The 26946-nt window shown below is 43.0% G+C and overlaps 1 protein-coding gene across 1 annotated transcript in view; it reads right to left on the reverse strand.

Annotated features, from left to right (window-relative positions):
* Window positions 1-26946, reverse strand: part of znf462 (zinc finger protein 462) — a 55928-nt gene that overhangs the window by 22158 nt on the left and 6824 nt on the right. Inside the window, exons 2-3 of the mRNA XM_061060649.1 lie at window positions 5456-5709; window positions 24-5242 (exon numbers count right to left, since the gene is read on the reverse strand). Of these exons, the coding sequence (XP_060916632.1) occupies window positions 24-5242; window positions 5456-5669 (5433 nt within the window). The 5' untranslated portion in view covers window positions 5670-5709. The remainder of the gene's footprint in view (window positions 1-23; window positions 5243-5455; window positions 5710-26946) is intronic.

The raw sequence follows: 26946 nt of genomic DNA on the forward strand, positions 1-26946 counted from the left end.
ATGGACGACTAATCTTTGCTTACCTTCTCAGGTTTGTTCTCGGGTACTTCTGTGGCCTTCAGTTTGCTGTGGAGCTGCCTCCTCCTCTCCTGCCTCATGGCCCTCTTCTGAAACTCTTCATTGTGGTTCAGCAGATGTTTGGCCAAAACCGGGAGATCCAGGAACTTCAGCTCGCAGTGAGAACACTGGTACAACTCTGAGTCTTCATCCCCTAGACCTTCTGATACGACAAAGTCCCTCTTCAAGTCACCGCTGTGGTGGTCGTTGTAGTGCAAAGACAGCAGATTGCCCGTGCTGAAGGACAACCGGAAGCACTTGAGACACTTGAAAGGCAGCCAATCATCATCTCCGTCCTGCTTTGGCTCAAGCGGGACCTCCAGCACTTCTTTGTCTTCCTCTGCCACTGAATCTACGGCGAGCTTCTCCGGCTCTTTGGCATAGATAACGGTAAAGTAGCGGCCGAGCTTGCTATTATGCTGCTTCTTGGGGAAGACACCTGGGTGGCGTTTAATGTAGTGCGAGACGATGCTCTTCCTGCTGAAGGCCTGGAAGGCGCAAAGGGAACACTTTCGTCTTTCTACAGCCAAGCGCAAATCTTCACTCATTTCTGAATTTTCTCCCTCTGTCGGCGGGGGCGCCACCACCTTGGCAGGCTTTTCAGTTATGGTCTTGGAAGCAGCCAGACAATGGGTGTAATAGGCATCGATATCATGCCGCTTCTGGTAGTGTGCTGCCAGGCCTTTGCGTATGGGGTTGGTGTACGCACAAAGAGCACATTTGAAGACGTTGTTTTTACCCTCCGGTTGAGCGCGCACATTGTTGTGCTTTATACGGTAGTGGCGAGCAATGCCTTTCCTGGTGGAGCAGAAGTATTTGCAGAGCTGACACTTGAACACGGCATGCTTCTCCGTCTTATTGATGGGTAACTGAGAGAGGGCAAGGTCCAACTCGCTGACCTCCTGGACCTGCGCTGTGCTTGATATATTACCAGTACTGCATTCGGCTACTGGCTCTGTGTCTCTACTTGTGCAGAAATGTGTCAGAGAAGGAGTGAACATATCCGAGGCAGACTGATTGTGGTATTTCTCGTAATGGATTTTGAGTTTCTCCAGTGTCCCGTGGGTGTACGGGCACATTTTACATCGGTACGCGCCGTAGCCCTGCCTTTGAGTTTTGCACTTGTCGTCGCCCTCGTTTAAGTCGGGGATTTGCTCTATGTCATCTGCGAAGTCTTCTGCGGTGACTTTCACTGAAGGGTGTCTTTTCTGATAGTGAGTAAGGACCCCGTGGATCCGGGAGTTTACATACGGACAGTGACGACATTTATACACGGAGCTGGGGTTGATGTCAGCCTCCTGTGCAAAATCTGCAGCTTTTACTTTCATGCCCGGGTGCTTTTTTCCGTAGTGGGTGAGGAGGCCATGTAGACTGTTGTACTCTGACAGACATACAGTGCACTGATACGAGTTGTTAGAGATGGAAAGACGGGGGTGGGAAGGATGGGCATTGCTTTCTTGAGGTGGGGTAGCAATGACATAAGCGCCATCATCTTCAATAGGCTCACAATTGAAAGTCAGATGTTCTTTGGCAATCTGTGGGTGGATCTTTTCCACCGAACCATTTCCTTTGATGATATCCAAAAGCACAGATTCGTCCCCTTTTATGACCCATGGGTGGACTGCCTGGTAGTGACTCGTAATGTCCCATATTGTACAGGCCTCGAAGGCACAGTCTCTACATTTGTAATGCTTCGTTTCCATATTGCCTCCTTGTTGGGTGGTCTCCGGGCCGGCCCATAGCTTACTGGCCATGTATGTGTAATCCACATTGTGCTCAGGATGGCGTCTTTGGTAGTGGAGGAGCAGGCCTTGGGGCTCAGCATGGGAGTAAATGCACCACTCACAGTGGTAGCCGGCCTCTAGAATGCCATCTTGGTAAGCCCAATGTAGAATAGTCATCGCCGTGGCTTTCACAGTAGGGTGCTCTTTCTTCAGGTGCTTCTTAAGGGCGTAGACGTAGGGGGAAGTGTAGGTACAGTGTTTGCATTTGAGGGAACGCAATGATGCGGCGTTTTCAGGATCTGGAGGGGTTGGGATCACAGCAGACGAGACACTGCTCGACTGAACCAACTGCGCACGCTCGCGCTGACTCCGGACGACCGCCGTGTGACGCCGTACGAGGTCGGCGTTGGCCTTGGTTTCCCTGTGCTTCTTCTGGTAATGGATGAGCACTCCTTTCACAGTGCGGTTTCCGTAGTCACATTGCTGACAGAAGAACAACTCGTCCTCTCCTTTCTCACCGCTTCCCTGTTTGGGGCTCGAGTTGTTAGATCCATCGTGACCGTTATTTTGAAACTGCTTCAAGAACTGTTTGGGAGCGGAGATTTGCAATTCGTCCATTAGTTTCATCAAACCAGGGGTGGGAGCGCCATGTTTTATATATTTTGCTGTCACTTTAACTTCTGGGTGTCGTTTTTGATAATGGACCAACACGCCCACTACAGATCTGTTGCTGTACACGCAGTGCTTACAGTAGTACATTTCTTCATCTGTTCCATACAGTGGGGCACTCGACTGTTTTGAAGGCGCAGCCATGCCGAGATTGTACGAGGAGTTTGCAACAGGCTGCGGTTGATCCACCGAGATGACCTTCATGGTTTTCTGTATACGGAAATAAGAGGCCTTCTGCTCGGGGTGCTTTTTCTGGTAGTGGACCAGAACAGAGTGCATGTTGGGGCTAGCGAAAGAACACACATCACAGTCGTATACTACAACATTTCCACCCATCGGTTCTTTGAGAGTGTCCGTCTCAGCACAAACTTCCGGCGTCTTAGAGGGAGTTTTAAGCACTGGGCTGGAAGAGGATCTAGGGGTTGAGGAAGCCGAATTAAAATTCTTGGGGCCAGAGTTTAATATTTCCCTCAGAGTTTGGGACTCACCAGTTTTGTGGGATTGCTCCACTACGTAGCTGGAGAAGATCATAGCGTTGTTAATCTTCACTGTGGGATGCATTCTTTGGTAATGGGGCATCAGACTACGGACATTCGGGCTCGTGTACGAACAAAAGCGGCACATGTATACCAGATTTGGTTGGTTGAAGTTGAGCACATTGCTCGCTTCGGGGTGGTGATCCATGTAGTGTTGGTGTAGATCGTTGTAGTTGGTGTATTCAATGTAGCACTCCAGGCAGCGAAAAACTGCACTCTGGTCCTCGGGATCCAGGATGTACTTAAAGCTGAACTTAATGTAAGGGTGCATCCTCTGGTAATGGGTGCTGACACTACGGGCCGACTTGTTGTGGTAGTCACAGTGTTTGCAGTAGAAACGAGCAGTCCCCGGTTCCTCTGAATAATCAGTGTTCTCTTGGATAGCACCATCACTTGGGTCAACGGAGATGTTTTCGCTATCGTCTGACAGAGTTAGTGATATAGGAATGCTTCTAGGTTTCGACTTAGGGTTGCTTTTTCTTTTCCCAATTCTGCCTCCATCGTTCGATATCAGCGATTCTCTCGCGTTAAGCTGCTGTGCATTATAAGTGAAGACAGGGTTCTTACCGTCATGGTTTCCACTATCTTTATCAGCGCCGGTGTGATTTTCTCCCGCGTCTTCATCTTCCATTTCATCCAGGTTTATGATCATGTCCTGTTGGCTTTGGCTTATCTTACTTTGAAGGTTACTGGCGATCTCATCGATTCTCGTTCGCTTTTTTACCGAGGACAAATCCAAAGGCAGGTCGTTGATGGACTTCCTGGCTCGTTTGCCTGTAGCTAAGGGCTTTTTGGTTGCAAGTCCTAAAATGGAGGTCTGGGTTTTTTGGAGGAAGATTGGAGATGCGTCCACCTCGGAGTCTGGCTGGTCGGTCATCTGGCTTTCAAAGACAGTGGGGTCAAGGTCATCACAGTAGGAGTGCTTATGCTGCTGGTGAACCCGTAGACCTTTCAGAGTGGTGGTGGAGAAGCTGCAGAGGGAGCAGCGATGAGGGTTCTGCTGGTCGTTGGGTGTGCTGGTTATCCTTTTTCCGTTGACTTTGGAGGTCACGTTGCCCCCGTTAACTGGCTCCGCAGCTTTGTCATTTTGAGGTTCTGGGCTGTCACTTGTTAGGTCCAAGGTGTCTAAATCTGAGGAACTGTGGCTCTGTTTGTGCGTACCTAGTTTAAGAGGGCTGGTGCAAATAAACGGGCATTCATCACATTTATACACTGTGGTTTTACCAGAAAGGTGAATGTTTTCGATGTGGCGGGAGATGCTCCGCCTGTGCATGGTTAGGAAGGAGCAGAATGGGCATTGAAATCGGTTCATGTACCTCCGGAAGGGTATTCCCTTTGTCTCTAGAAGTTTATTATCCTCATCAGTTAAAAGCTGCTTTGCGTCTGCCGACAGCGTCCCGGTGTAGCTGGTGTCATCGTCGATATCGCCAAGATCTTCGTCATCGTCGTCCTCTAAGCTGCTCCGGGAGTCTTCCTCATTGAGTAAGCTGGAATCCATCTTCATGACACTGTTTGAAACTTCAGACGACGTAAACCTCTTGGACAAAATAGAGGAACCTGTGCTATTAGGAGTCACAGCACTAATCTGTGCAAACTGAAGGGAGGCAATCTCTAGGGCGGGCTTCTCCAATGTTGCTGTTTCTTCTACTGAGTCGTCCTTTCCATGTTCATCGGTGACACTTATTTTTGATCGATTCGGGCTCTGGGAGGCAGCGGGAGAATCCGGTTTGGGTGAGCTTGCACTCGCCTCCCCTTCCAGCTCTGCAATGCTGGAAACTATTTTGACCTTGTCGCTGTGTTCTTTGACCACGTGAGCAGTCCAGCTGTCCTTCTGGTCAGTCTGATAGTCGCACCATTCGCAAGCAAACGTCCCCTTCAGCCCACAGGCCGGATCCGAATCTTCTCCAGCCTCAGAGGGATCTCCGACACTTTCCGAGGGAACTTTGCTGTGATACATCAGTTGATGTTTCAATATCCTCGCTTTGCGCGGAGACTTGTATGTGCAATACTGGCAGGAATACACCTTAGAATTGTCCTTGTGCATTATAACAGTGTAGCTGGGCTGCTTAGCTGTTTGCAAGGAGACGCTTGCATCTGAATCCTCCTCTACAACATTATGCACTTTTTTGGTGTGGTTTCTTAAGAACGATTGCGATCTGAAGTAACGGACGCAGAACTTGCACTGGTAGAACGGCAGATGAGTCTCAGCTGTCGGCTTTTGCGGTGTTTGGTTGGAATCGTCAGTAGATTTGGGGCCTAAAAAAAGAAATAAATATATGTAAAATGTCTGCTAAAAATAGCTCATTGCAACATTTTACTGATATTATGAAGCCTTCTTGTTTTTACTGTCACTGAAAACCAGCAATACATAAATCAATGTGTATACCCCCCTATTCAATCATCCCACAATGAGTGTTTCTTAAACCCAAGAAATCAACTCCAAAATCAGATTTTATGTGCAAAGCATACTCATTCCAGCTTTAGCAGGCGCATAATCCTTGTCATCCTCCTTATCCTCACATTCCTCCTCTCCCTGCTCATCTTCATCCTCGTCTTTCAGAGAGTCAGACTCATCGGCATCTGCTGGCTGCAGGAAAACAGTGTGCACTTCCTGAATGTGGGTCTTCAAGTCGTCATATGACTCGGCACGGAAGTCACAGCCATCACACTGCAGTACCTCCATCACTAAAGAGAGGGAGCACTCCCTGGAAAATCAGGGAAACCTGCAAAAGAAGAGAGGGAGAAAAAATACTTAGGGCACGCAGCAGAATAAATGTCAGTATGAGAATCATATCAAGAAATCCATAGGAGCTTTAGGCTTTCAAAACATTTTACTAAAGCATGGACAATCTCTGCACAGAGCTGTTACAAAGCTTTTTTGGGATGTCATTTCAGGACATCTGGACTTATGTTATCCTCCATAATGCTTCAGTGTTCTTAGTGGTGAACACGCTCTTCCATAAAAATGAGCTTGCTGATGATCTGGTATGATTACAAACAGCAATTCCTGCTTTGAACAAAGACTGATCTGCTTCAGGATGGATGACACATCTTTTTTCCGCAAGTAAGACAACAGCCAGAGAACAGATATAAAGCTCTCGAATGTTCATGAGTATGTTCTATGTTAGGATATTCTCCTAAAGCAGAGCCTCATTTGGCCACTTTTTAGATGCTGTTTAAGCTGCGTTTGCAATGATGAGCTAAAAGAAAAAAAAAGGGACACCTTGTTGTAAATGTGGCACAGGAAGGAAAATGTTTTTTTTTATGGATACTTTGTCTGTAATTAGAATTAGAGTTAATTTAGACACAACATCTTAAGCAATTACTCCTTTATGGCGGTTTTACTGTCGGATTATATTTGGGAATTTAAAGATGCAAAATTAAATCTCAAGCTTGCAATCATGTTTTCAGCTGATATAACACCAACAAATACAATTATGCCAAATTTAAATAATGAACTTCTGTTACTGCAAAAGCTACTTTTTCAAACATGGAAAACAGACATAGGTTTGTTTCTGCTGCCTCATTAAGAAGACTTAAATAGATAGAGACTCACAAATTCATCTGAAAATGAGAACATCATCAATCACTGAAATACCCGGAGCTGTCCACCAGCCTCACGAAACATGACAAACGAGAGATTTCAGCAGATGCTGATGTTACTCAGAATACTAAGAAGGTCTCATTTTTTTTTAGCAAAGCATCGTTCCAAGAACAATGGAAGGGCTGAGGAGGGATTATGGGCTGATTTGTCCCATTTGTATTACCTTGGGATAAGCAACAGCTGGAGAGCAGCTCCATAGCTCAGTATTTAGAGCAGACTATTCCATCAGATTGTTTCAACTGCTCTGAAATAAGACTGAATGAATCAACTGAGAGATGAAGGCTTTATGTCTCTGGGCTTCTCTTCAGCTCGGCCCTGGCCTGAGAAATGGATGTTGATGATGTGACCATTGTTTCACAGCTCTTTCATCATGGCTCCCCAATCAATTGTCATTTTTGTCTCAAAAAACAATTTAATATCACAAATAGGATTTGTAGCTCACTGGTTTTGGAGGCAGGTGGTTAAAGGGCACAGTTTTAACCTCGACTCTTGAATCAAAACCCAATCAATACAATATTTTCACAGTTTCTCCAGAGCACAATAGCAAAAAAAAAACTAAGTCACAGAAGAACAAAGTTAACAGTTTCTCTGGTGAATCTTTGAGTGAAGGCTCAAACATGCTGCTGATGCGTGATTGTGAGAAGGTAATTCTCTGTGCAGCACTTTGCTTAACGTAAAACAGTAATAAACGCCTACAGTAATAAAGTAAGTTGTCCCATTGGATCGGACTACTGTCCTTGTCCCAGTATACAAGCACCAGGGTAGAATTGGTGGCCAACATCGCTACGACGGTCCGAGATACCCCCAATCAGATTATTACTATTGGACCTTCTCCCAGTCAACCTGTTTAACATAATTAAACACGTTTTAACAAGCGGCAAACTGGTTGCATGTCAAACTTTACAGTTGTAAAGTTACACTCGCCACGTTGATGACTTCACCTTGTTTTCTTCCCGCCTTTCTTCGATGCATTAACGCTGTTCAACTTCCGGGTCAAAGCCCGGAGCACGAGCTTTAGAGCATGTGCAGAAGGCCTAGTCCAGTTTGGGTCAGATTGAGGCGTATACATGCCAAGAGAAAACTGACCCCAAATCCCATTTTCTTGGTATGACTTTGAGAAATTTGACTTACAATTCAAAGTCGGACAAACGTGTTTACATCTGTTAGAATTAGATTGGATTATAATATTGTAAGGATGGCTCTAGTTTTAAAAAGTGTAAGAGAACAAATAATAAAAACAGACATAAAACGGTTATATATATGAACAAACTGCATCAACCAAGAATAACCCCGTTTAAAGGAAGCAAAAGGAATAGATGCTTCTGAACAGGAACTGAATCAGCACCTCTGTGTCCCAGTCTCTACAAGACTGCACTTGTGAGTCTACAAAGCTGAGATTTAAAACAAGGCTCCCATTCATAGCCAAACTGCTCAAATCCAAAGCTAACACACAAAGACACAACTGACATGGAGGGACTGCTATGGTTCGGGTATGGATATGTTTTTAAAATCCATTAGGTCTGTCGAGCGCTCTGCATAGAAGCACTTTGGCCAATGGGTTACAGTATGAGACCATTTCAAAAGGACCGTTTGCATCCTTTACAAAATCACTCTTTCTATTTCCATATTCCAAGATCATTTCACTTTCAGAAATCAAAAGCTGCTCCATGGACACTATGGACTAATTTTAGGCATGAATATATTTCAATCTTCATAGAAGTAGAACTTGTATAGCCGTTTTCACACATTCACCACATTCACATTCAGTCTTCACCTGAAATGTTCCTACGTTGAGAAACAAAGTCCATTGCTATGATGAAGGTTTTTTGCCTTTATATCAATGCTACGTGTAATTGGACATATTCACATAAACAGAAGAGCAGAGAAGAACATACTGACGAGTAGAAAAGATATTGAGGCAGGTTCATCACAGTCGCGCTCTAGTGGCCTGATAAAAACGTCATCACCCCCTCCCACTCACTTGCATTGGATGTTCTTGACTCTAACCTGCTGTGTTCACACATCAGCCCACCCCTTCTAGGGGGCTGGCAGAAAAAAAGTCTTGATATAGTTGGCATGAAAAATATGGCCTTTTGCATTCACACATGCAGCTCACCATGTAAATTTCAGGGACTTTTTCAGGAGTTTTGTGCATGTGTGAATAGAGCTTAAGACGGCGTTTGGAGCTCAAATCTCCTCTTCATGAGCAAGATGCATTTTTTCTCAGACGCTCTTTGATATGATGCCAGATGTTTCCTTTATTTAGGCCACCCCTTCATATCAAGGTCAGATGAAGAAAAAAAAAAATGAAAACATACACACACACACACACACACTATGTGCACACTTGAAGTCAGTTCCATTTGTGACCGTTGGAAATGACCAAGACAGATGCTGTACAAGCATCAAATCTTCATTGTACAATGTTCATTTGTCTAGGAAAATCTTTTTTTTTTCCTTTTCTGTGAAGCTTCCCATTATAGAATAGAAAGAGAAAAGAGAGGGATGATGTGTGACAAAGGTCAACTCAAACTGACAACATAACGATTACCTTGGACCCAACATGTTTCAGCAGATATGGAAAACGCTCATTTTATAGAAACAAAGTTATGAGTTGATGGACATCTCCCAAAGAAAAACGCACTCAGAGCTACGTTTTGAGAGCGATTTGGACAGATATTAGTCCGACACAGTTTAACCGCTTTATTTGGTATTTTTGACATTGGCAATCATTGATTAAAAAAAGGTTTGCTATACATGTTACACAAAGGGATCCCAGACAGATTGATAATGTAACCATGCATCTTTGCTTCCTACATTATAGCCGTTGACCCCTTCAGGTGAGAATAAACTTGAGGTTATGGATTCCAGGTATTTATGGGTATTGGCTAAAAAAGAAGGGCATATTGTGCATTTCTAATAACAAGTTTTCATTTGTGTATTCCATTAGGGCACATAAAAATATTCTGCATGTATTCAAAGAGGATTAGGGCTTTACACAGAACCCATGTTCCTTTGTAGATCCAACCAGACCACGATGACATCACAATACAACGTGAATCGTGTTGAAAATCCACCCAAATCCAATCTTACTAAACCATCACCTCCTCACGTTCCTGCTGAAATACCAGAGGATGAAGGAGTGTCATCAATGGCTTTAGTAATGACCTCAGATATAGAAACACAAAACACTGATTATAAACTCATAATGATGAATAATATGCATTCTATCATTCAATCGATTTCAAAACGACTCGTTTAATTTGTCATTAAACGAAGGAGAAAATCACACGTATGACTTCAAGCTCACTCTACAGCCGCCTTATTCAGCTTCTGTCAGAACTAGAGCGTCATAAATAAAACAGCGCCGTGTGTTTCCATCTTACCAGAAATCTGCAAAAACTGCAGTTCCTCAAAAGTCCACTTGAGGCTGGCTCCCCAAGCCAAGGAATCCCCATTAGATCTAATGCTGCAATACCCATTTTTTTGAGCAGAACTTAACATGTTTACAGCCTGGTTTAAAAACCATTTCATCTAAATAATTCACATTTTTTTTAATGGGAAGATTAGTAGGAGGCTAAATGGCGGCCTCAGCTGCGCCTCTTTGTCTGTTTCTAGATTGAGTGAGAGTTAAATTGAGATAATGTTTCCAATATGGCAACCGCCATTCAAACTGCCTCTTCAGAAACCAATGGTTGATGTCACTGATACTATGTCCATGTTTTATACAGTCCACGGTTTGACAAGTTACAAGTTTCAGAAAAGGAAAACAAACTGGGAGAAGACAAAGGGTCCAAATGAATAAAACTCCTAATCTCTGCATGACAAATCTGAATTATCTCCATTTGAGAGAGGATGTTTATTAAAAAGTCTGCTATGGGAGTTTCATAGGGATGCACCGGTGATGTATCGGTTAAACTTCAGTATCCTCCAATACCTGCGCTAACATCACGGGACATGCACCGATGGCAATATGGCCGATGTGCATCTGTTGTGTCGCAATACTTAAGGCTGCTGAGCTAGTATACCTGACGAAGAGGCTTTTTATTGGGCACACAGTGGGTCACCCGCTGGACAAACTCTGATTTGTTTTCATGGCTTAATGTAAAAGAAAAAGCCGGCAGTGTTCCAGTCTTACACCGTCTCTGAGAAAGATCAGCAACATGCAGTTTGTAAGACACACGTTCCAGTGACATTTCAAAGAAACTGGGGCAACTGACAAGAATTTAAATGCGTCCACTCTCTGGTCCTGATTTTCGATTTCGGTGCCTCAAACAAATTCCTACAGAAAGTATAAACTGGCTCTTGAGTTACACAGTCAGCTTCCATCCAAACAGAGCTGTAATGAAGTGTATCGTTAGCTATCACATGATTTTCTACTGATAGTGAAACCAAGAAGTTACAAGTGAGATCCAACCAGAGACTGTTGGGAATCCTGTTCCCTGAGCTAGCCAAGCTGCCAGTATGTCCCTGAGCAACCAGGGGATCCATTGTTGTTCAGGGTCAGGTTACAGCCTCACCATGGGGCCCCACCCTGCTCTCTTGGCAGTTCACTGCTGTTTTGAACAAAGTTTCCTCCTAATGCCAGGTTCCTTGACATGGATATCAAGAGAATCCTTTTGGAGAGGAACACCATGGGTAGAAAAAAAAAAAAAAGAAGAAAAAAAAAAAAAGACTCCTACACGAGCACCATCTGCCTTCGAGATGTGTCTTTTCAGCCAGTCAGCCCCTGCGACACACCAAGTTAATGGGTTGAGATTGTGCTGCTGCTTTCATCTAGTCAGCCGGGGCTCTAACAGGCAGTGACTGAGCTGCTCAGATCCTCCTCTGAGCCGAGCTTCAAGGGCAGCCATTTTAGGTGCTGACTTAGGTGTTCAGCCAGCGCACAACATGGACCCACAGATCTGATCCTCTTCCTCAAAGGCAGGCGGCCTGACACTGGAGAGCCGCTGACAGAAATCTATCCGCCAGATGTACCCAAGCCCTCTGCCCACACGGGCTCAGCAGAAAACATCTCGCACACTCTTGCTCCGCTCGCTCCTTTCATTTCTCCGGGACATTATCTCTCACATCATGGGAGATTTTTCAGGGGGAAATGCTAGAATCCTCTTTCCCCAAAAGAAAACGCAAGAGTAGGTCAGGGTAAGCGGCAGCGCGCGGGGGGGGGGGGGGGAGAAATGAAGCATTTTTTGGTGAAGCTGCTTAGACGTTCCACAGGGGGGGTCTAAAAATGTGAGGCATGTCTGAACTTCTTTATCTCAGGAAAAAAAAAAAAAACCCCTGAGGAGAAGAGGAGAGGGAGAGCCGGGCCATGAGAGGGAAGGGTGGGAGGAAGAGGGAGCATGACAGAGCCACCTGGAAGACCAACAGAGGACAAAGCCATCAGACTGGGCTCCCCAGATTCCAAAGTCTACTGACATTTGTTAATCACCAACCGGTCTCTCTGCATGGGCGAGCTGTGCCAGCAGTCACACCCTCTACTCAAACGGCCTGACAGCAGCTGCTCCGTCTGAAAGAGGGCCTTTGAGTAAGCCAGCATTAAGCTGATTAGGAGTACAGAGGTTTTGTCCTTAACTGTTGGTTAGCGCCACCATCTCAGCTCGTCTGAGAGAGAAAACCCACTGATGTGTTCTATCATTATTATTATCATCATACAGCGAGCGTCCCTGCTGCAGATAATTCATCTGGCAAACAAGACAGGACGTGCACCTCGTCAACGCTGCGATAATGAATGACCCATTGATTGTGACTGACAGACGGCTTTTTAGAGGAGAACAACATTGGCTGCCATAACTGCAGATATAGTCCCGAGCTGAGGGAATCGATTTCTGCAGAGATGAGATGACAGCATCAGAGAAACATTGATTCATTCTCTTGTTTATTTTTAGGGAGGAAAAAAAAAAAAAAATACTTCAAATTCTGATCTTCTGAGGCGGCAGGCTTCTTCTAGCCAGGTTTATGCAGAGAAGAGAAAAGATCTCATTGTGTCTGCGGAAGAGCAGGAAAAAAATGTTGCGTCACAGCGCCAGTGTGAATTTGGCCTCTTGCACAAACAGGAGATAGAGAGCTGGAGATCAAGATGGCTACTCCCATCCTCTGATGTCATCAGCCCTGGAGATCGCAGAGCAGCAGGTCTGATAAGTGTGCTCGACAACACAAATGATAACAGACTGCATAATGCAATGTAGGGACAGTTCAGCACAAATGGCCTCCAAAAGACCAGAGAGTTCTTCACAGAGCTGGGCAGGAATATTAGTTACAATGGTTTTTTTTTTCTCAACATTTCTCAATCAGGTGGATATTATCTGATATAAAAAGTTTGTATCCACCTGAATTCCACCCTCAGACATGTTGACAGCCTAAAGCTCGAATAGCAAAATCTAACAAAAGTACCGAACAAACAAGGTTTCAAAATAAAGGGGTCTCCTCCCCACTGGTGCAGGGTTGGTGTGAGAGAGAAGTTCAGGTTTTGCATTTCTTTGCCGTGAGTTTTTTTTTTTTTTGAATAATAAATGTACTGCAGACACAAGAGACAAGAAGTCTGCCGCACCCCAAAGCAAACAGGTTCCTAACCAGAAGCTTCTGCATGCTCGCACACCATCTCTATGTGTAAATAACTAATAATGTGATTCTGTGAGGAGCCTGTCAATGCCGTTCCTTTTTCCTCACCTGATGTTTTCTTCAAAGTGACTAAATGCACCAGTCGTTTGGGCATATCACTTCACTTAAAAGCATTTCCTGACACAACATACTGAATGCCTCCTTGTGACTGGATACTGGAGTAAACAGGTTTAGTGATGGTTAAAGAATCAGTGAAATCTGGAGACAATGAGAGGTAATGTTGATAATCCCGGAGCTCTAACAACACTGAAATGATATCAAAACCAACAAAGGAAGGACAAAGAGTCATGTTTAAAAATAAATATTTGCAGTACTGACAGGTGAAGCAGCTGCAGGTGTGGAGACTACTCTGATGTAGCAAGTGATCAACTCCTGACTCCTTTCTTCATTAGATTGATTCATCTTGTAGGGCTGGGAATCTTTGGGTGTGTCAAGATTCGTTTTCGATTCTTGGGGTCACGATTGAATCTATTTTTGATTCAAAACGATTCTGGATTCATGGATTCAAAGTCTATTTTTGAATGAGTACTTCTGGATCTACTCCAGTCATCTGTAAGACTGGCTGGATTTATTGCTGCTCCATTTGGCTTTCTACTGAGTTAAAGAGCTAGCCTTGGAAGTTATGAATCTATTTAAAATCTCAGAAGATAAGAATCTTGATTTTTACATAAATCAATTTTTTTCCCCACCCCTATTAATCTGTTAAAAAAAGGCCTGGATGATGTTTTCAGACTGCTTGTTTTGTCCATAGACAACATGGATGTTTTACGAAAATGTATTAATTAAATGAAATATATTATTTTAAGGATACTTTGGCACTTTAAGTTGTTAAAGTTGACCTCTAATTTTTTTTTTTGAATGGTGTGAAACTGGTGCTTTGCACAAGCATGTCTGAAATATTAAAGCATTATTTCACAAAGTCGTTATTTTAATCCTGATTGACATTAGTATTGGTTTCCAGTTGTTTTCTTAAGTGACTGTACAGTCTGTCTGTTTTGGTCGATTTGTAAGAACTCCCCCGTCTTTGCTGCTGCCGGAAACTCTGCAGCCCTCTAGCAGCTTTTTAACTGAGGGCTCAAATCATCGTCCTGAAATCCAACATCTGCTGATGCAAGTGTGAGCCAAGTCAAGCAGCAACAAGAGATATTTATCTTGGCACTAAACCTTTAATTATTCCCTTTAACAGATACAACTGAGACATAGAAATACTCAAGAAAGGCTTACGTGTGAAGCCAAAGTTTCCTTTTTGTTTTTTCACCCCCCCCCCCCCCCCCCCCTAGTGACAGCATCATTAGGTGTGAAGATTACTGTGATGATTAGAGCCTGTCAATGAGATTATTTTAAACTGTGATGGTTTACATGAACGTTTAACTCCTAACATAGCAGACACAAACTTTGTGCGGAGCTTTTTTGTCTGACAGTCGTCACAAGTCAGTCATACAGCTCAAAACTTCAATGATATTTTGTGACATGAACATTACAGATTTGTAATACGATGCTGCGACAGAAGAATTTTTGAAAGACTAAAACCTCGTAACACAGGTAAAAAAAAAAAAAAGACTGAATCAAAAACGAGCACTTTAGGGCTTACTTATTAAATTACATCATTCAAACTTAAATCAATGGAACAGAAAGATTGAGTCATTAAAAGAGTACAGTACTGGCAGCAACGAGCTGCTTTCACTGTGAAGACACTGCAGGGACGTTATGCAAACTGAAGTAAGGTTGCAACAAGCAAACTGTCTTTTTTTTTTCTTCCAGGAATTCTGATGATATCTTCATTGATCTTTTGGTTTCTCAAAGAGTCAAAAGTTGGTGTTTTGAAATAACTTGTTTTGTCCCACCATTGTGCCCCAACCTTTCAGCAAACGCGACTTACAGGATCTGCTGCTGACGCCTTGATGCCTGATACCACAGGACACCTTCACAGTCCACGCATCTGCTGGTAGGAGATGTTTTTATGCCCAACAAGGGGGAACCACACAGTGTTCAGCAGGTGTCTTTGATATTTTCCCTGATAAATGTTGATCATCAAATTGTTTTGCACAGTAGTCATTTGACAAAAAAATAATTCCTTGATGTGTAAAAACAGATTCAACTAGAAGTTGGAGATTTTATTTCTACAGATAACGCTGAAGAAGAGTTAAATAAATGTTTAGGTTTTCGATTGCCCTTCAAGTGAAACAAAATTTTCTTAATTTCCTGACACTCTATATAAAATTTAATTTAAAGCTCCTGTGACCAGTGCCGATTCTAGAGTCTATTGGGGCCCTCGGCCGACATCAATTGGGGGCCCTCAAACCTGCATTCATAACCATTATGTCTGCCAGTGTCCCAAAGCTTACTCTTAATTTTTTCGACTGGTTGTTGACTGTCATTGGCAAACGTTGGTGCTCTCCTTAGCGGGGCAACGAGAGTGAGACCTGTCAGATGGGGCCCCCTCAGGGAGGTTTCCTACTGTCATTGCAAAATTTGCACATTGTAGGCCACTTCTTTGGTTTAAAGTGTTTCAGCCCTCAGGGGCCCCCTACTGGGCTTGGGCTCCAAGCAGTTGCCTGTTGCCAAGCAGCGCCTCTACCTGTGAGGACAGTCAATCGTATCGGTTACTGAGAATCTTTGGTACTGAAAAAGTAAACAAAGAGTGTTTCATCAGTAACTGACTTCAGGTGTCAGCATCTACATGCATTAAACAAATACTGCTTTTATGTAGAAATGATCAGTCCTGTTGCTGACGGTCTTGTTTGCTATTGTAGCTCACGTAGAGGCATCACTATGTTCACTCTTTTTAATAACCTGCTTAAAACTCCTCACATGAGCTTAAACTGAAACTGAGATAATAATTGCCAGAGTAATTGATGTCAAGGTATTAAAGCTGCAGCTCTAAGCATCACTATGACTGTGCACGTACAGACTATTTTAAGGGTGTGCAGCACATGTCTTCAAAACATTTTTTTTCTCTTTTGAGCATCAACTCCATCTTAATAGATGGTATGCGTGGCTGTGTGCTACTTGTGCATCCTGGCTTAGCTAATTCTTAACTAATGATGCAGCGTGCAGTTATTATAAAGTGCTAATGTTAAATCTTTGTGAAGGTGACAATATGTTAAGCTAGACTGGATTCAGCCATTTGGAGTTCATTATTATACCAGAACACTAAAACAGTTCAGTCTCAGTGACCAGCCTGGCTGCCCTGAGTTGCAAATGGAGCCACCACAGACTAGATGCTCAACTGAGTCACTCCTTCCACATCTGTGGGAAATCTTAGCACACCACTGCTGCATGAGCTGCAGTGAACTCGCTTAACCTTGTATCCTCTTTGACCCCAAAAACAGTTGTTGAACTGTATCTTGATGAAACATTTTTGTCTAAAATAGTTTATTAAAACGTGTTCTACAAACGTCTCATTGTCCATACCAGTGGAAATTACATTTAGGCCTGAATGAACTCCCTGTGTGTGACGTTGTCATGCCAGCGAGTAAAAGGTCTCAGTTAACAGAAAGAACACAAAGCTAATGGCTTTTAAGTTGATCCTGTCTATCCCATTATGTCTGTCGATATATTGTCCAAAAAGGTACCTATTATAATTTCTGATGACTAGCTCAAGGTAGCATCATCAGTCATGTTAGCAAGCAAAGTTTATACCTCAGTCATTTCTGTTACTGAAGCAGTTGTCCAACTTAATGACTCTCTACTTTAAGGGTGACCTGATAAAGTCGATGACTCAACGATTCATTCGTCAGAACCTCAGTCGAGACAAAATCTGACTAATCAGCCTGGACTATGTAAAGTCTGGCACAAGCCTACTCTACTTTGACAATATGTTAACAATATCTTTGACAACATGTTAATATATCTGATTAATCAGATAATAATCATGATTATGTAATGTCACTTTTGACAACAGCGGCTACTTTTCAGCAAAAGTGACACGCACCAAACATACACAACTAGCAGGTGAACACTGCAGAGCATTTAGCACCTATAGCGCCAGATATTTCCTAAATTGGTAGAGACCAAAAACAGAGATAAAAGACTTTGAATGTTGGACTTAGATTCTTTAGGTTGTCAGAAATATGACTCCAAATTAACGCTAATGTTGCTCTGTAACCGATTGATGTTAAAAATTGCAACTTTTCGCTAACAAGTTAAACTGAAGAGGGATGAAGAGTCAAAGTATGTTGACAGCCTGTTCATGTCGCCCCCTAGCACCCATCTACATTTGAATAAGCAGTGGGCTGGGTACATTTATAAAATCATTTTACAGCATGATTTATGGATAATGGAGAGACCACGGCCAAAAGGGTAACCAGGAAAGACATAATTAGCATTTGGACAGATGGCTAACATGTAGCCGAATTAACATTTGCCTATATTTTTTTCTTTTCTGTATTTTAACTAAAAAAACACAAACACACGGTTCTGAACAAAGCATTAAGACCAATTGAAATTGTCTCATATGCGTAATTTCTCCTTCAAAAAGGATCTCCCGAAATGTCTAAATGCTCACTTTGGGGGTTATTTTGGTTCGGATTAGGAATGGTGCCCAGACATTAAAAAAAAACGTGTATGGTTTTTTAGTGATGCTTTGGTCTGCATTCAGCTTACGCTTGTGTTGGCTCACAGTCGGGCTTTTATCGGTTGGCAATGTAGCAGATAACAACAGTAATTCAAAAGCTGGTCTGACCCGTATGACCTTCATATTCCAATACTGTGCTGGTGCCCAAGCCCTTCACAGAGGAATAACATATTGACAGATACAACCACAGCACTGCATTGGAGCCTCATATTATGTTAGCAAGCATCTAAAGTGGAGATACAGTAGGCTACCTTGGGGCTGTGTATCACTAACAGATTACCACACAGGTGTCCCCTTGTGACCAGAAGTGTTGGGTTTCCTGCATAAGGAACTAACCAAAGTTTACAGTCAACAACAGCTACATGATAGAAGAAGGGCTCAAATAGAAGAGTGGGGGGGAAAAGGGAAGAAGACGAGGAACTACAAGAGGAACGAAAGATAAAAACTGCCAATGAGATGGGAAATGTGGCAGCAGCTAACAGTTTCAGTATTAGTCTGCGTACTACGAAGTGAAAAAGACTTCGATTTGAGTATTAAAATTCTAGCCTTTCTCAAAAACTCTCTCCTCGATTTCTATAAAATGTGGGTCAGAAATCTACCGTGCCCAAAGGACCAATTGTGATTACTTTGGTTTCTCTTGACATTTATCCATCTTTATGATCAGGTCAAAGTTTTCTTTGACTCAGGACCAGATACTTATACCTCAGCTGTGCTAGTAAACACATACGTATGCTGACATGCTAACACACTTAGCAGACACGGACAGCATGATCTGCTTGTCATTGTTAGCATGTAACAATGCTAGCTTAAAGTGTCACTGGGATGAGACCAATTCTCACTAAAGCTGTTTTCACACACGCACTCCTGAAACTTTTCTGAAAACTTCAGACACCCTGCCCCTTAAATAATTCCTCATTTAACCTGAGTTGGAGGGGTGACAGATTTGCAGTATCAACAAGAGAGCAAAGAGGAACACACTGGTAAACAGAAAGCACGATGAAGCAGTTTCATTGCTTCAACACAGATTGCACCGGTTGCGGGCTGATCGCAGGATATAAATGTCATCAACCACCAATTTCTCACAATGATGCTCTTGACTAATACGTGTGTTCCCACATCAGCTAACCCTGACTTTTGCAGAAATTCTCTCAGGTGGCTTGCAGGAAAAAGCTCCTGATGAAGTCAGGTTGAAAGTCTGAAAGTCTGTTTGTGTACATCCCAAAACTTCTGGGAAATTTTTAGGAGCTTTGTGAATGCTAAATTAGGACTTTGGTTGTCAATTCAATGTCTAATGCTCTCATTATTGTACATTACTAATCCATATTACTTTACAGGAAATCTCAGGTGGCCCATATAGAGAGGCAACAGTCCTTAATGCATCAGTTGTAGGTTTGACTCCCGGCCTCTGTCCTTTAAATGCAAATCTACACCACTCTCCTTCCAACATTTCTTGTCTTTCTTCACAAATTCCACATTCAGACAACCTTAATGCAACAGATAGAAATAAATCATTAACCTTGATGAGCATCCGTCTTAATAAAATAGTGTGAAACTGCGTGATAAGAACAACATGTGACCAGGACAGAGACCTGACTCCTGACTCCGAGAGCGTCCTAAAAATGACGCGATCACATGCTGCTGCTCATTTTCAGGAAGTCTGGATACACCGAGATGAAACATTGATCCCACCTGGCCGATCAATGGACCAGCCCTCATTTCAGTGGAGATGTGAGGAATCAATACTGTTCGGTATGAACGTTTTGTCATCACATTCATCAGACTTCTACAGGAATGGAAAGAAAGGGATGGGAATGGCATGAAATATTGCTGGAAAAAAAAACCCATAATAGGGCAGGTTGTATGATAGCCTCACACACATTTTATATTATAGTATGTTGCTTTTGATAATGTAGGTTTAAATGATATCCAAAAGAAACCCTACACATATAAGGGATTGTGCATCAATAATAACCATCCTCTTAGCTAATTGCCCAGCCATACAGCCATCATTTGGAGCCAAATGAGACTATGCAATGTTAATAATTAATCAACCAACTGTGGATTGCCAAAATGCTCCAAACTTCTCTGACTGGGGCCAAAATCTCAAATGTTGTCATAAGATTTTACCGGCCACCTGACCAAAAAACGCTGGCGTTAATCTGCCAACAAATCTGCCAACAAATCTGTTTCAGGAAGCCTATGGGATTCAGAAAAGTAGGTCAACCATCAACCAGCTAACATGGCCCAGACCAGAAACATTCTTCTAGCACTCCTTCATGTTAAGCCACAAGCCCGTCTGAAATGTCAAAGGGGGAAGAGAAGCACTCGTAATGAAGGCAAGACTCAAATGATAAATGACATACTCTTGAAATTAAAGATTAAATAGAAACGTAACAAGCCCCTGCTCAATTCTATGACTGCTTTGCCTGATATGACCATTAGCTTATGCTTACTGTTGCTAGCCAAAGTTATTAAACTTTAGATTCGGTTACTAAGCCAAATTTACCGTTCTGGTCTACTTGTTTTTCTTTTTTCTGTTTTTTAATAACGCAGCCAAAACTGTTGATTTGAACATTTTCCTGCCTCTGACAAGGCAAACAGTTCATTAAAGTTTAGGACTTGGGGTTGGCACCAAGGGTGGCCTGTCAGATTTCAAGATGGGGGCCCATGCAGCCCCCCTGGCCTTCCCTCTGGACACGCCCCTGATCACCCCATGTGAATGTGCCCTATATTTAGGATTTAAGATCAAAACACTCTTCCTCCGTTTCATCAGATGACAAGTCGTATTCCCTGTCATGTTTGCAAAATTCACACGCACTCTTTAGTAATCTTGAGTAGCTCAGAAGAAATCAGAACACATGAAAGTCTTGCAGGTTGAGGACAGACTCTGCTACACGGTCTGTCAGTTATTTTTAGCATGCTGTTTGCCTCTTGGTAGTTTTTCCTTTAGTGCTTCCTCCATTACAGAAAGATAACCTGATCTAGATATGGTCTTGGTGTTGCCATTATTCTTCTATCCTCCTCTGTAATGAAAAGTTAAAGCGTCTCAAATCTGATTTTGAACCTGTTTGCCTGATCTGAATCCTCAGTAGCCTCTCAAGAATGCTACATTGGCTCCTCGCTGTACACTTTGACATTTCCGTCCTATCTAGTTGAATTTCATCAAATTAGACGCACATCAGCTCACTTTTTAATTTTCCAGTGCAACTCACTGAGAAGGTATGTCCATGCATACAGGGGGCCAAATATACTAACCCATTCCAAGCCCAGAGGGACTACCAGCAGTAGTTAACTTCCTTCCTTTTAACAGACTGAATGAGACACAAAGAAAGTCTGGATTTTTGGAGGACAGTCAGGGAAACAGTTAAGTAATCCCAGATTGTCTCAGAGGATGGGTAAATACAGGTGGAGAGCCTTTCAGACGCTGCAATCCAGTGAGTTTTGCTGATCTGTCTCCGGCCTGACCTTCAATGGTGTCACATTCAAGAGGATGTTAAAAGGGAAACACATCACAAACCCAGACGACCCTTAAGAATTCTGGGTAGAGTGGAAGATCGTGTTTTCTTACCACCATGCATTAAGCTTGACTAAATGATAGTATAATGGAACAAAAGGTGTTAAAACTGGATTACTTCTACATGTCATGCTGGGGATGTTGTCTAATTTGACATCAAATCTATTTATGAACAATAGACTGCATAAAAAGATGGACGTACCAACAAGCCCCCTCAAAGTGAAGCCAAAGGTGAAAAAGCTCCCCTACTGACTGGCTGCAGTATAGTTCATAAACCCCGCCTCCTTCATGTTAACAGATGTGACATGGGCAAACTGTCACGACCTGGTTCTCAAGGCCTGACAAAACCACAAGAAAGTACGGTTTTTAACCAAATGGTGTAGGGTTTACTACCAAAAATATCACCAAGATACCACAACTATCAAGTAAGTCAGGCGCTGTGGTGATGGTGCGACGCAGGACACAAACCCACAGACAGAAGGGCAAAACACACAATGGCAGGCCCTGCAGTCAGGAGGGCCGTCACAAAACTTTAAACTTAAAATACACCCATTTTTTTTTTCCTCAAACCCAGATACTGCCGTGATGGTTAGTTATCATCACAATGATTGATGTCCAAGAGAAGTTTAGTTTTGATTAGTACCTTGATGAATATAAGAGGGGATGTAACGTCATGATTGACAGCTCTGTTGACAAATGCTGGAGTTCTTTACCAGATTATCAGCATTAGATGAGGAGTGGGGAGAGGAACCAACACAAACACTAACTCAGGAGTTATTAGAAATCTCATATCAGCGAGTGTCTGCTTCAGACCTACACAAACATCGGTTTGTAATCTGTAAATCTGCTGGAGACATTACTCGATACGTTAAAGGGGGAGAGGGCGTGGCATCAATCCTGTGGCTTTACCAGCCAATCTCTACTGCGCTTGTCTTGGCTCCAAATACAACCAGTATGCAGTATGTGAGCACCCTACACAAGTGGTATTTTGGCTTCAAATTTGCGCAACAGGGAGATTAAGACATGTTGTTTATATATATACAAAGTTAATTATGTGATGTGTGCTTTCTCGATGATAAAGGGCAACATCTGGAGGACTGAGGGATTTTGATCTCCAGACCTCAAAGTATTCAACCGACTGAGGCCTTCAAACAAGCAAGCCCTCACATCAAACAGCAGAGAGAGAGAGAGAGAGAGAGGGCGAGAGAGAGGAGGGCCATTCGCTCGGCTTCCAGTTGCAACGCTATGCTAATCCCAGGAAGAGATGATCGTTTTCTATTTTATGTGTGTGTCGTCCATACTGCAAGGTCAGACAGCGCCTGTGTCAGCCTGTCTCCCTCTGACAGATGGTTACCTGACATCACCCACCCAGTCAGACAGCCTTTAATACTTAATATCACTGCTGCACTCACTCGCCTCTGTATATGCTCTCCTTGTAAACTAAGACATTTCTCTTCCCAATCAAAGATATCAGACTTACTAATTGCTTGTTTCTCTCTAAAGCTTCACCAAAAAAAAAAAAAAAAAAAAAAAAAAGGATCTGTTGAGCACGGTGCACCAGGTAACCTTGCTCCAAGGGTAGCTTTTGTGTTTAGCAAATGGCTCAGATTGTTCCTGAAAAAAGGAGGTAGGCTGCGAAAACAGCTCACAGGAGCAACATTTGACCTCCCTTGCGCAGCAGATAATGACCAAGCAGATTAGAAGGAGACAAACATTAATGGTTGCCTTTCATGTGAGTGCTATCGTTCAGGTAGCCATGGTGAAAAACTCGCCGTAGAAAATACAGAAACAAAAAAAAAAAAAGGAAAAAGTACTCCATTCAAAATGTAGCGCTTATAGCTTTTTTTTTTATTCCCCTGCATTTACCTTTTAATCACAAGCCTTCAGAGATATTTTATGTGACCTTCAAGCCTGAAATGTTCACAAAGCAACAAAAACAGAGGGCTGGTAAATCCCTCAGCTAAAGCCTGCAGGGTGTAGAGGTTAGATAATAAATACCCTCACATAGTCGCTCGACTCATTCCTGTTAACAAAACCCAAAAAAATGAATCTTTTCATCTGAGCTGATCTTTTTTCTTTTTTCGAGCCACTGCTGGTCGGTTTGATGCAGACACACACAAAAAAAAAAAAAATGAAGGTTAATAACAAGAAGTTAGAAGCCGATGAATGATGAAGTTGAGAGAAGATAAGAGGTGGAAGCGAGCAGATAATGCATTGGTTTGACTTCTGTGGAAGTCTACAGATCAACCTTCTTCGGCATAGTCACCTCACTTGGCTGCTCTCTCGTCTCTCTCTCTCTCTCTCTCTCTCTCTGGGGGCTGACAGAATTATCTTCTGCATCAGAGCTGAGGCTGGGCCAATGCTCCACACACAAGGGGGACTCCATTTCACACAGCCAGCCCCACTGTGGCCAAGGAGAGACACAGCCAATCATAGCTGGAGTATCGGTGGCATTGGCCGTCCACCATTTTGTAGCTCCTCAAGGTCTTCTCTGACCGTCCCTGCTGGAGCTGCAGCCTTCTGCTCCGCTCCGCTATCTTGTTACACAGATGGAAGTGTTTAGCTTTTAAGAGCACAGACCTGAGCGAGCAGCTTCCCCTCCTGTCTGCTCGTCTGCTGACTGTCACGGCAGGTCGGCAGAAAGCAGAAGTGAGACGTGTGGGCTTTGTTTTGCGCAAAGATGGCCACCAAGAAAGCCGCTCTGCTTTCCTTCAAAGCTGAAGGCGACGTCATGAAGCAGATCTGAGGATTGTGTCTCGAGCCATCAGTCAGGATTTATCTTTAGATTTATCAAAAACAGGTGACCCAAAAATACATCAACATGTTCCAGTGCTCCAAATAGACGAGGTAGATCTCTCGACTGAAAAGCATAGAAGATAAAAACTTGGGGCAGCCCTGTGCAACATGATTAAATATTCCATCTAAAAATGATTAAGTGCACAATTTAATTAACAGCCTTAGGCGTGATTATTTTTACAATCTTATATGGGAAGGAATAGGTGGATATATTTGGTTTTTCTCAAGAGGTTTCTTCCCTCAAGCTTGAAGAGAATTCTCAATGAATGGATCCTATCAAGGACTGTAGACAAGTGGGCTACTACTAAAAACAACATTTTTACACCTCCATGCACAATCCAAACATGCTCAAACACAGTCAGACATACTGCGGAAAAAAACTGCTTCATTCAGATCTCCTGCAACCCAAGAAAACAGGGTTCATAGGCTTGAAAAACACTAGAGTGGGGCAAGTGAAGGAAGTCCAAGGACAGATCTTGGAGAGAGACCAGGAAGTGGTTTTTTTTTCCTCCACAAAGACAATCACTCCGGGAAACGTTACATTCCACGCAGCCTTGGAGTCCATCGCTCCGAGGAAACCATTTCCTGACGCAAATCTATCTGCTGCATGTCTCCAATATACTCTGTATTATCTCAGAAGGTATATATAGACAACAGGGAACAAAGACAGACGAAGGTCAGCTTCCAAGAAGCCAGATTCTACAGTACTATTTTAAGGATCCATGATCAGACTTCTTGTTCTCGCTGTGAGCGAAAGGGTCTCTTATCTCAGCTCCATCAAACGTTTCCAACCTTGAATTAAGAGGAAAATTTCAAGACAGCTTGCACCTGGAATTTTCCAAACTTGTTATTCACACATGCTCTCTCATAGCGTGAAGTCTGATTGGAGGTGGTGGTGGGGGTTGTGGTGGAGGGGTCTCAGAATGCAGGACATGACGTAAAGAAGCTGCAGCAGGAATGCAAGATGGCGGGCAAATCTGACACTCCAGTTTTTTTGGCTTTGTATGAATTCTAAGAAATGAAGTGAAAAAGGATCACCTTCACTTCATTCTGATTTTTGCATGTGGGAAAACACCAACTAGGAGCAAGAAGGTTTCTTATCTCTTCTCCATCTGAATTCTCAAACCTTGATTTTCTTAATTTGTTCCTTTGATCAATTTAAATGCATCTTTTTTTTTCCACCGATAAGAGACATTGAAAGAAGATTACAAGAAAACACTGAGATGCACTGAAGGGCTTCTAGAAAAGTGGTGCTTAATGGACAACTGCCAGAAAACACTGCAATGCTGACTTCCTTCTAAGCCTGACATGGCACTTACTCCAGTTACAGGGAGTGGGTGAGGTTACAAGCCTGACAGGATGGAGAATTTCAGAGTGACCCGAAAGAAGACGCAGGAAGCAAATGACAAAAAGTGCTAAAATATGTCAAAATCAATCTGGATTGATCGCAGAAATGTTTGAGGAAAGACTGGTTTTTTTTGGACGATTTTTAAAAAAGCTTCTAAGTTGATCTAAGAGAGAAGTGTTGAAGTTCCTCTCCAGGTTCACCAAACCATCCACACGAAGCAACCCAACAACTTTGAGAAGGGAAAGATGAGAGACCCATCAATATTAACTTACCACTGAGACCTCCTTTCCAAGCTCTTAAATATTTAATCGTCCTTGGACAGCTCTGTTGCTTCGTGGGCCGAGCCAGAGTGGATCCCTTCTACAAGACCACTCCTGTTCCTGCTCAATGAAGGCCTTGTGCTATGGCACCACACTGCCCAAGGAACGGGCGTCTCCAAAGAATTCAAGATTTTTTTTTTTCCCCCACCACAGGCAGCTTGATGCTGACAGAGTTGGTGCTCTGTGTCTTAATGGAGAAGCACAAAAATCCTGAATGCAGAAAAACCTGAGTTTGCCGTCTAGGTGGCTTAATTTACCTCACTGTAGAAACTTGTCTCACCAACACAGCCACTTTGCACTCACAGTATTAATCTTAATTTTCTTAAAATCTAGCTCCCCATGTGCTTAGCAGATGTGGAGTGAGAAAGACTGCAGGCGAGGATAGAAACAACTGTGAGCTATTTGTGTTTTCAGGAGGGGAAAGGTGACGCTTGAGCTGTTGATGTTCTGATGGAAAGCAGCAGAGAGGAGGAACCAGTTATACAGCGCTGAGAGGTGGCAACTGACAACAGAAACTGGAATGACACCTCCAGCACACCACTTCCTTGTTGTATTTAAACCCTGATGTGAAAAAGAAGGCCAACAGCCTGCCTAGTGACCTCGACACAGACGGTTGATGAGACAATGGTCCTTGGACACAGATATTTAAATGCCCCACACCCTTCCTCTTTAACAGAAATACTAGCTGTTTGAGTTAGGGTCTGTTTGTGGTTGTTTTGCATTTCTTTGACTTTCTTTGTCTTTAGTAATCCAGTCTTTCTTTGTAGCAGACTTGATGAGTTAAAGGGTGTTGCTCCTTTTACTCAGAGGTCAAACAGATTAGATTACATGCCTGGTCTGAAAGTCATCTCGCTTTCTTTGACCAGAAATAAAAACCCTTCAGCTTATGCTCACTTATAATAAAACTATAATTTGTCAGTATTAATCTCAGTATCAATAGGCCTACATAGGTAGTAGCTAACAGGGGTGACCACAATTAGTTGAATATTTGACGACTTGTTCAAAAGAGCCTAATTTAACTGCAGACCTCAACTGGTTATGTTGGGTTGTAGGAGTGCTCAATGTCTAATTCCACATAGATTTGTCAATGTTCTTCAAATAAATCAAGACTAAATATCAACTTATTGAAAAGGGATGGATCAAGTCCTATCTTAAACTGTTAATCCGAGTCTAGAAGACAA

The sequence above is a fragment of the Labrus mixtus genome, chromosome 17, assembly GCF_963584025.1.
Source record: "Labrus mixtus chromosome 17, fLabMix1.1, whole genome shotgun sequence".
In the NCBI taxonomy this organism is placed as follows: Eukaryota; Metazoa; Chordata; class Actinopteri; order Labriformes; family Labridae; genus Labrus; species Labrus mixtus.